The 11,423-nt window shown below is 35.2% G+C and overlaps 1 protein-coding gene across 5 annotated transcripts in view; it reads right to left on the bottom strand.

Moving 5' to 3' along the window:
- Window positions 1-11,423, bottom strand: part of LOC108734648 (multiple PDZ domain protein-like) — a 183,664-nt gene that overhangs the window by 43,335 nt on the left and 128,906 nt on the right. The window contains exon 1 of one of the 5 annotated variants that reach the window (XM_025981582.1): window positions 4,047-4,444. The exons of 3 other annotated variants lie outside the window; for them this stretch is intronic. In XM_025981582.1, the coding sequence (XP_025837367.1) occupies window positions 4,047-4,140 (94 nt within the window). In that variant the 5' untranslated portion in view covers window positions 4,141-4,444. Of the gene's footprint in view, window positions 1-945; window positions 1,182-4,046; window positions 4,445-11,423 lie in introns of those variants that run through there. One more of the 5 variants, XM_025981581.1, reaches the window with a different exon arrangement.

Here is an 11,423-nt window from a genome sequence, read left to right as displayed (position 1 = left end):
ATCGAAGACTTAAAAGACAAAAGCACTTGATCCTTCCAGTAAAATACTTGTAGGGGATGCAGATTGACGAATCTGGAGATTTCGTTTTATCATTTAAAAGAAATAGGCGCTACGATTTAAAAATTCTTTAATTTATTGAAAAGAAAGTAACGACTTAAAATACGTACCTATTTAAAAAGTTACTAGATATGCAGCAGAGAAAAACGTAACTTTTAAAATGGCTTTGACTATTTTTCTTTGAAGGATGTAGTTCTAAAATGCCAAATTAAAAAGATTTTTGGCTTATCCCAAATAAGAACAATATACAGAAAAACGTCTAGGTATTTTTGAGAAAAAACTCGACGATCATGACAATAATTATTATAACCTCCAGTTAAGGTTCGATTAGGTTACGATCATGAGGCTACTGTAGGAAAAGACAACACGAACGAAGTGGTTATGGCCTACAACGCAACGGTTGGGTTTGACTTCCTCGGTATCTTTCTAAAAGTATTTTTTTTTATATAGGCATTGTTTGTATTTACGAGGTAGCTCTTAATGTTGTTCCTTGCTTCTATATTATGTTCTTTTTCTTATGTTTCGGGCCGCTAGTGTTACAGATCCGAAATTATTTTGAAAAAAAGTTAGTTAATATTTCTTTTTCTTTACAGGTAAGGCTCAATCTACAATTTTCTTGTCCTTTCAATGCTGGGGTTATCTTCTATTATCATTGGATATACTACAAGACGCTGGGACAAATTCAATATGTATGTTAAATTTTTAATTTCTATATTATGTATATGACTCCAAAATCCACAAAAATGAGTGTCTTACTAATTTTAGAACTGAACAAAAAAAAAAGGATTCTTCAGCATACGCCCCGGGAATGCTGCACTTGTTCCCTATTTAAAGTACATTTATATGTGTGTGTATATCTATGTATATTAATAAGTTTGCTTAACTCACCATAATTGGGTGAACACAACAAACTATTGTACTCGTAAATGCTAGAATGTCGTTGCACGCAAACTATCAAAGGACACATCCTCATCATCATCATCGTCACGTTATGCACGCCGCGCCACTAATAACAATGAAAAAATAAAAAACACATTACTATATGTGTAGCTGTAGGTACTATTATTGTCTTCCTGTATTGGTTCACTTCGTAGCAGTCAGAGTTACTTTTCCACTTAACTAACTAACGTTTCTTAACCACAATTTATGACTTATTGATATCCAATTCGTGGTAGAAACCACTAATTGTGCAATTCTTGATCTTTTTTGTAATGTATTTTTAGATTATAATTTGAACAAACAAAGCAGTTTATTTTGTTCATTCTGGTTATTTACGGTTCACAATTTATACGTATGTTTACGGTTATATGTATAGAATTTTTATATCTTTATCATTGCATGTGTGATGATTCAACGTCCTAATAACGGTAGGAATTTAGTTTTTTATTCCTGGCTCAGAACCCGTAACGATTTTGAAACAGACATATTTACTTACAGGCATTAAGACCAAAATAAAACCTGTAAAATCAAAAGCATTATTGTGAGATTGCGTGTGGACCATACATATACGGCATTCAACGACTAAATTCTTCATATTACAGTGGTCAACATATAAAATGCAACATACATTACAAAGTTATCAAAAAAAATAAAAATTAATATTTTTAACCTACAGACCAGTCATTTTAGATAAGAAACAAATCTATATAGATTGGACTAAAGTTGGCAGATATTTATGCATTTCTTTTGCTATTAATTTTGCTTTTGTTCTTGTAGAGCTGCCTACAATATGGCGGCTATCATCCGCCATATTGAATTATCTACACTTGCGCAATAGGATCACATAATGTGACACCGAAACTTAATTTTATAATGAATTTTTTCTTTTTTTAATAGTAGAAGCTCGTTTGTGCCCCTCTGTCCGTAATTATATAGTATGCCTATGTACATTGGCTTTTAATCGAAAAATATCTTATTAAGTGGCAGATGAATATTATGCTAATACTCGATACAATTAAATGCTAATCGTTAAATCGTTATAAATTTCTGTTAAGTATATTCGAATGCTTTGTAAAGTTCGTTGAACCAATTGACCGACTAATTACTTAAGAGATCGAACTATTTATGAAGTTACATTGTAATAGTATGCTGGGTGCATTCCAGGAAAGAAAGTTGGACGTCATTATATTATTAGGTATTATTTGCATTCTAATCGATTATTTGTCAACCGATTCCTTTCAGAAAGATAGTGCAGAGAAAGGTGTCTTCAATTGTTATTGCTATCATTATCATCATCATTAGAATAAGAATTTTCGTAGTGTGTTAGAAACGTTGGAATATTTTTTGACTCGATGTAATTGTATGTTGAAATGTATCAGTACCATACACTAGGTGCAGCAAACCTAATTCTGGAGTTAATTTTGGATCGTACGAGAACAAGATGTTAAACGAATTTGAAATTTCTTTTATTTTCCACTTCTAAGAAAAGCATCTTTGTCGTTAACTAGATATATACGTATCTCCAAGATATTTTTGGACAGAAGAAGAATGCTTATTCGTTCTGTATTTGTACTTTTTACATATAAATAATATTAATTACCTGAAACTATTTTACGTACTACTATTTTGTAATCCATTCATAAATATTAAGAATGGCCCTACTAAGGAGAGTTAGCTATGGTGTATAAAGTCACATTGATGAGGGTATTTTAGATTATCAAAATTTCTGTTCTTCCCCTTGCTGAGGTCAAAACTCAAAAATGACTTGACTTTCAAATAATGTCCAAGATCAAGTCACATTCAAGGTCACCAACTAATTTCCTCTTTTGTTGTCTGAATCTACCTCCAACTCCTAGTTGGCTGCCCACGTAACCACGGGCTTCATTACATCTAAGGTAGCCATGGCAGAATGTACAAAGCTCACTAGATTTCCTTAACTCGGAAATTATAGATAATAATTATTTTTCTACCTATATGTTAAAAAATCGGTTGTCTGTAAAGTCGGTTTACTGACGATAGTTGAACGTGACAACGTCATAAGAAAATACTGATGGNCTAATTAGTTCACATTGTATATTTTATAATAAACAGCATTTTAGATATTTATCGAAGACTTAAAAGACAAAAGCACTTGATCCTTCCAGTAAAATACTTGTAGGGGATGCAGATTGACGAATCTGGAGATTTCGTTTTATCATTTAAAAGAAATAGGCGCTACGATTTAAAAATTCTTTAATTTATTGAAAAGAAAGTAACGACTTAAAATACGTACCTATTTAAAAAGTTACTAGATATGCAGCAGAGAAAAACGTAACTTTTAAAATGGCTTTGACTATTTTTCTTTGAAGGATGTAGTTCTAAAATGCCAAATTAAAAAGATTTTTGGCTTATCCCAAATAAGAACAATATACAGAAAAACGTCTAGGTATTTTTGAGAAAAAACTCGACGATCATGACAATAATTATTATAACCTCCAGTTAAGGTTCGATTAGGTTACGATCATGAGGCTACTGTAGGAAAAGACAACACGAACGAAGTGGTTATGGCCTACAACGCAACGGTTGGGTTTGACTTCCTCGGTATCTTTCTAAAAGTATTTTTTTTTATATAGGCATTGTTTGTATTTACGAGGTAGCTCTTAATGTTGTTCCTTGCTTCTATATTATGTTCTTTTTCTTATGTTTCGGGCCGCTAGTGTTACAGATCCGAAATTATTTTGAAAAAAAGTTAGTTAATATTTCTTTTTCTTTACAGGTAAGGCTCAATCTACAATTTTCTTGTCCTTTCAATGCTGGGGTTATCTTCTATTATCATTGGATATACTACAAGACGCTGGGACAAATTCAATATGTATGTTAAATTTTTAATTTCTATATTATGTATATGACTCCAAAATCCACAAAAATGAGTGTCTTACTAATTTTAGAACTGAACAAAAAAAAAAGGATTCTTCAGCATACGCCCCGGGAATGCTGCACTTGTTCCCTATTTAAAGTACATTTATATGTGTGTGTATATCTATGTATATTAATAAGTTTGCTTAACTCACCATAATTGGGTGAACACAACAAACTATTGTACTCGTAAATGCTAGAATGTCGTTGCACGCAAACTATCAAAGGACACATCCTCATCATCATCATCGTCACGTTATGCACGCCGCGCCACTAATAACAATGAAAAAATAAAAAACACATTACTATATGTGTAGCTGTAGGTACTATTATTGTCTTCCTGTATTGGTTCACTTCGTAGCAGTCAGAGTTACTTTTCCACTTAACTAACTAACGTTTCTTAACCACACGTACAGAGCTCAAGATTAACAGGAAGAAAGAGGAAGTCGTTATTCACTCATCTTCCGTATTGTGACTGTACATATGTTCGTGTATGCGTCTGCATATACTATAGCTACATAAAGTGTCTCGCTTCTGTAGCTCATTTACTACCGGTGTCTATTAGAAGACTGCTTATGTAGTGTACATCGACTACTTACTTATTACTCACTCTCAATGTGTTGTCTTCTTTCTCTTTTGGAAGTGATTCTAGATGCTACGTTCTGTACATAGTGCAACACTTAACCAATACATTGCAAGATAAATAGATAAATAAAATTGGTACATGTACTCATCTACATGTCATTGTGGTTATCCTATAGGGTTGTCAGTCCTAAGACTAGCTGGAGATGCACCTCCACCCTTTCCTTCCCTGAGCTAATCCTTGTATTTCCCTAAAACTAGAAAAAAAACTTTTGGGTGTTTCATTCCCATCAGCCACTAAAGTGGGCGGACAGTCCCTCCGGACTATGTCGGTGGGTTGGGCGGAAGGTCCTCCTTAGCGTCCTTTCAGGAATCGTCGGATTGGGTGGGTGTTGGTTCGGGTGAGAAAGAAAGGAGACGGACGAAATGAAGACAGAAGAGAATGAAAAATTATCTGTGGAATATTACTGCCCCAGCATTTGCCTCAATGGTTCAAGGAAACCACAGAAAAACCTGGACAAAGGCAGATAGATCCGGAGTCGAACCGGTGTCCTCCCGAATGCTAAGCAATGAACTAAACCTCTAGGCCATGCCGCTCGGTCTAAAACTAGAACAATCCACATCGGTGATTTAATCTAGGCCTACCTATACTGTTCTTAATTCCTGTTTCTACTTCCAATACGTCTCTAACTAGTCCTTCATGCCTAAGAAGGTGTCCTACCAATCTATCTCGCCTAGTCAATAGAATTTTGAACAAGTAGCAGGATATTGAAAGCTTTTCAACTGTAAAAGTATTCATTCCCTATTTCTTTTGAGCCATTATGACTCACAGCAAATTCCTAAAGACTTACGATGGGTTATTTTTAACGTACTCGAAAATACGTAAAGAAATTTGTAAGGGTTTGTGGAGCCTTATAAGGAGAAGTTTACAGGATTATGTTGAGAATTTGCGTTTGTACATTTTTAGGTTTAAAATAGTGTAATTAATAATGCAAAACGTTTCAGAACATTAATATTCTTCAACTACTTTCTTTCTTTCAATAAATTGTGAAAGAGTATTTTTAGTTTCAAATGATGTAACAATTTTGTTTGATTTTCGTATAGTTTGTGGCCTAATTTTAAAGATATATTACCTAGGTACGTGATGTTAAAGTAATTACCGTTAGATTTTTTTGGTATTTAGGTATAAATATTGCGAGAAGATTTATTTGTTTAATCAGTGTTGTAATATGGTACATTACAGTAGAATTAAATTAGGACATTAAATAGTTCGGCACGTGGTATTTTGTTTAATGTTTGATAATGGTGTGATACTAATACGTATCTTTGATGGAAACCAAAGCACAAATCATAAAAAATCATAAAAAACTGTCAAGTGTAAAAATGCGATTTTTGTCCTTGTTGAACGCATTACTTACCACACGGTCTCGATAAAAACATTTTGAAAAATATTAACTCCAAAATGCAGAGGAATATCATTCCTTAATTATTTTGTTTTAGTTCAGTGTTTTTAGAATTTTCAACCCGACGGATCCGGCATTTTTTTAGGATACGGCAGGTATCCGGCACATTTAATGCCGGGTACACGGCCATCCGATACCCGGAAAAATCATCATCCGGCGTATTCCTAACTGTAACGGTAATTTTTTAAGGAATTAGATTGCGAATTCAAAAAAAATGTCAGTTATTCTATTAGTCTTCATTGATATGCGACTGCATGTATACACTAGTTAAGCCCGGCCAAAATTATAATTTTAATGGTTATGACTAGTCATTAGAATGTATACTTATGCAACCAACTGTATACCCGAATATAGACGTTTAAACCCGACTATTGTGTGCAATAATTATTTGTACCAAATCGAATACGTGAAAATTGTTTCCGTCTTTATTCCCTAATATTTTTTAAACTACTTTAATAAAGTTGGTTGAATTTTACAGAATCTATCGTCTTTATGGCGTTTTATATTTTTATAAAAAAGTGCAATTTTATGTTATTTGTCCCTAACTGAGTAATGAACAACACACATAGCTCCATACACTAGAACATTTTTCTATATAGGTATTAAATATTTTCTTCGAGACAGGAAGGAAGGCCTTCGTTCGTGTTTCTTTTTATTAAATAATATCTACTAACTAATACAGTTCTAGGAATATGAGTGATTCAGTGACTCGTCTGATTACTATACGCATGTTTACTAATGTCTCATCCGATACTGAAGAAGTCAAGTGGCCGAATGGTTTCCTATATACATTGGGTATGCAGTAAGTAGTATATAAGTTGCTTTCATTCCAACACACTTGACGTTCTGTCGCCAAGGCTTTTAACGTTTCGGCATAGTTCCTCCGTGAAGGGTGACTAGACGAAGGGGCGGATTACCGTTCTAGAGTAGGTTTGGATACAGCGCAGTGGTGATAAGGATTTGACTTGACGATAAGTTGACTTGATGGAGGTGCTTAAATAGAAGAGTATGCGAGAGGCTGAATGTGAAAAATAACCACGGAGAAAAAGCGAACGGAGAAGAGTAATGGAAGGATGCGAGATTGGACTAACAAGAGATATGGCGTACACTTATTCAACTTGAGGTCAAAATGTATCGTCTAATAGGGCATGTAACGAAGCATGTAATATTTCGAAGACCTTTGGATCAATGGCGGTGCGTGAATATTGTATGTTTCATATATAGGGTTGTTCGGAAAGTCATTTCGTTTTTTTTTGTGGAAATGAAAGACAGTTTTCGTATAATAAACAAATACTTTATTAAATTATATATTGACCGTTCTGGTCCAACACCTTTTGCCATCTTTCTGGTAGTAGCATAATTCCACGCTCATAAAATTTTTGGTCTTTGCTGGCAAAAAACTGATCGAGGAGGTTTTTGACCTCCTCATTTGAGGTGAAGGTTTTACCGTCTAAAAAATTTTGGAGTGACCGGAACAAATAATAATCCGATGGTGCCAGGTCTGGAGAATATGGTGGGTGTAGCATTGTATCCCATTCAAGCTGTAAAAGCTTTTGGCGAGTGACCAAACTTGTGTGAGGTCTCGCGTTGTCTTGGTGAAACACTACACCTTTCCTGTTGATTAGTTCTGACCTTTTCTGTTGAAGTGCATCATTCAGTTTGTCCAGCTGATGACAGTAGACTTCCGAATTAATCGTTGTGTTATCCGGTAAAAGCTCAAAAAAAAACGATTCCTTTAAAATCCCACCAAACAGACAGCATCACCTTTTTTTGGTGAATATCGGCTTTGGAAATGGTTTGAGCCGGTTCATCTTTTTTGCTCCATGACCTCTTGCGTTTGACGTTGTTGTATACAACCCATTTTTCGTCCCCAGTGATGATGCGCTTCAAAAACGGATCATTTTCGTGACGTTTGAGAAGCGAATCGCAGACGTCAATGCGGCGACACAGATTTCTCTCTGTGAGAACATGGGGAACCCATACATCGAGCTTCGAGGATAATCCCAGGCCTTTCAAGTGGTCATAAACTGTTGAATTTGATAAATTTAACCTCAATCCGATCTCACGTGTTGTTATTCGCCGGTTCACATCAACTAATGCCTTTATCGCGTCTTTATCAGCTTCAACCGGCCTTCCCGAACGTGGTGCATCTTCGACATCAAAATTGCCGGATCGAAATTTAGCGAACCAGTTCTGGCACTGGCGTACTGTCAACACACCTTCTCCATACACATCAGTCAATTTCTTTCTGGCTTGAACAGCATTTTTACCCTTTCTGTAGTAAAACAGTAAGATATGTCGAAAATGCTGCTTATCGCTCTCCATATTTAAAAGGGCACCAACCAAAAACTACTGCGTAGAATTAATTGGAATTTTTCACACACAAGCCTTGCTATATGAGCTCTCAAAGCATATAAAAATTGTACGGCTTAAATGTGAAGTTGGGTGCAAAAGAATACAATTAAATCCTCTGTCGGGAAAAAACGAAATGACTTTCCGAACAACCCGATATGTATCTTCACCTTCCTAAACTGACCCATGTGTAGATCAATCGACGGGACGTATTAAGCCTTTTGTACAGCGGCGGCTCGTGCTTGCAAAAAAAGAAGAAAACTCTTCAATAAACAGTTGCAAATAAATGAGAAAATACAAAGTTAGAATTTGAGTACCATTTAGAATACCTTCATTTGTCACACAACAAATACAAATTACTAACTTACGGGTACAAAGAGCATGTAGTTGCAGTCTCGCCCCGACGTCACCCCTGATGGGGGCGTGTGGGGAGTACTGGTCCTGCAAATTCGCAATCTTCGTACTAGTAGAGATGCGGCGATCACGTATTTATTAATGATATTAATGTTGTTACAAGACTTTATATTGTCTTTCTAAATTACAAATGCAATTTAAACGGGTTCAACTGGTTTTATGCATACATTATGTGTGATGATGTCTCACGGCACAAAATGCAGATAAGATATGAAGTATAACGTTTAAATCATGTTGTGGTGATAATGTTAAATGCCTGGATATGAGTAAAATTGTTATTAACGTTTCAATGTTTATTTAGGCGGATGGTGTGTAACACGTGTTATCTAGGGTAAATTTGATTTTCTCGAAATCTGGCGTTTAAGCAGAATGTACTGCTGCGACTGGTTTAGATTTTTTTTCCTGTTATATTTTAATATATAAAAAAAGTCAGTAAAGCAAATAAGATACGAAATGTAGATGTTTGACATAGCTAGATAGTTGGAATGTTTCAGAGTGCAAATCATATTTGAATATACATAATTTCATCGTCGTCATCGTCATAGGGCGTTAGTCCAAAGAGTACCTGGAAACGCACCTCCATTCGTTCCTGAATACCCTGAACCAATTTTCGCATTTCCCTAACAATATGTGAAGAGTAATCTAATATAGCTTTGTATTGCTTATTATTACTTCTGCTTCCAGTATGCCTCTAACTAGCTCTTCTCGTTTCAGAAGATTGGATTTTTTGGATTGACTCCCCTAACGCCCTTTGCTTTTCTACTCTTTCTAATATCTCCTTGTCTTTTCATCATTCGCCTAATACTCCTCATCTTTAACTCATCACTATCTAAAATTTCTGTTTTGTTAAAGTGACCATATTCATTTAAAATTTATTAGGGTGTAGTTATGCCTTACATAGGATTTTAATATTAATTTGTATTAATTTTCTCGACTGAATTGCTTTGTGTCAGAATTACTCTTACAAATCAGAAATGCTGGTTTATGTGACATAAAATCATAATATTTTCTATTTCTCCTATAAGAATATAACAAATTACCAATGCATTTTATAGCTTTTACCAAATTTTAGAGTAGCATGTTTCGGAAAGTTCAGAAATTACGGGTTCAGAAAGGAGTTAAGGTAGGGAGAAAAATCATTCAAATGAGTTGTGCGTTACATATTTTAAATGTACAAAATAAAAGGTGGAAGAAGACCAAAAGGCCTGCAACAAAGAATTTATAATTGTAAACCCTTGGTCGAAACAATTATGGTAGACAATTTCTAGTTTAAACTTCTTATTAATTTCTTTGTTTCTATTGATATTAGCGTGGAGTATTTGCGAATGTGGGACGGTTTTGAGAGTGCAGAGTTTTGGATCTGTGTATTCCTCTGAGTTCGAGTTTGAGTACTCGGAAATAAAAAGAACCAAGATTTTTTTTGAAATTATTTCATAACATTTTTCATTTAAGATACATGATCGGTATGCTGCAGCAAGATACAAGGTACTGGAGGGATAAGGCGGGATGTATGAAAACCTCCTCATGAAAATCTTTAATTTTAAATAAAAATTGTTAGTTTCTTTCTAATATACAACGCATGCTAGGTTACGGTGGGAAGACGAAATAATCTCAAAAGTTGATTTTTATAATTCTTAAAGACGGGGTTTGTCCGCACCTTTTCTTACGCTTTTCACCCCACCCCCTCTCGTATCCATTAGCATGCCGCAGGTTACTAAGGCTGACCCGATAAAATTCAGCTGTATCCCAATTTCGTAAAGACGAAGAATACAATTTATCATTTAAAATTTAATTTTTTTGCAAGTTGTCTGCGCCTGCCGGTGCAGCATTACCAAGGATCGTTTCTCATTGTCGTCGACATACTTTGTCTCGATTAGGAGAGTAGTCAAAGCTGTAAGTTCACGTACGGCCAACAAATAACGATAATAATAAGCAATGAGCGGAAGGCTTGAAAATGCTCACTGTAATGACGCGATGATGATGCGGAGTTGGCGATGGATGATGGGAAAATGCGAGACTGAGAGCAATTAATATCGGAAGATGACAAGACGACGAAAGTGGGTTAAGATCGTGAGAACGTTATATAATAATGTAAATGGAAAGGATTCGTAGGTGTCAGGGGCGTAACACGGGAACGATGGAAAGCAAAAGCAATTTATTTTGGGTACCCACGTCTTCAGAAGAACTGGAACATGTCAGTCAAAACATGGAAAAGACGTGGTGGGTTATAGAATAATAACGCGATTTTTTGGAATTATTTAATTGACTTTAAATAGGAGTAGCGGAGTTTCAAAGAGTTTAGAAGATCCTACAGTCATTTCGACCAAAGGGTCATTTTTAATGAGTATGAAATATCATCATCATCATAGGGTCGTCAGTCCGGTTGGACACACCTCCATTCTTTCCTATCCTGAGCTAAACTCCGCATTTCCCTAAAACTAGAGCAACCCAGATCCTTAACTATTTGTGAACAGTAATCTAATCTAGGTCTACCTCTACCCCTCCTAACTCTTGTTTCTGCCTCTAATACGAGGGTGGATTGATAAGTTTCCGGCCTGACCAAGAAAAACAAGGTTTTTAAAAATTTTTTTTTTTTATTTCTCAACATAATCTCCTCCAAGGCTGATACATTTCTCATAGCGGTGTTCCAGTCTATTAATGCCATCTCTATAGACTGATTCGTCAAGCTCCTCAAAATAACCATTTACAGCTTCGATTACT

Source organism: Agrilus planipennis, unplaced genomic scaffold (genome assembly GCF_000699045.2).
Source record: "Agrilus planipennis isolate EAB-ADULT unplaced genomic scaffold, Apla_2.0 scaffold52, whole genome shotgun sequence".
NCBI lineage: Eukaryota > Metazoa > Arthropoda > Insecta > Coleoptera > Buprestidae > Agrilus > Agrilus planipennis.
The sequence above is the reverse complement of the archived record's forward strand: the minus strand, read 5'-3'. Positions and strand labels throughout refer to the sequence as shown.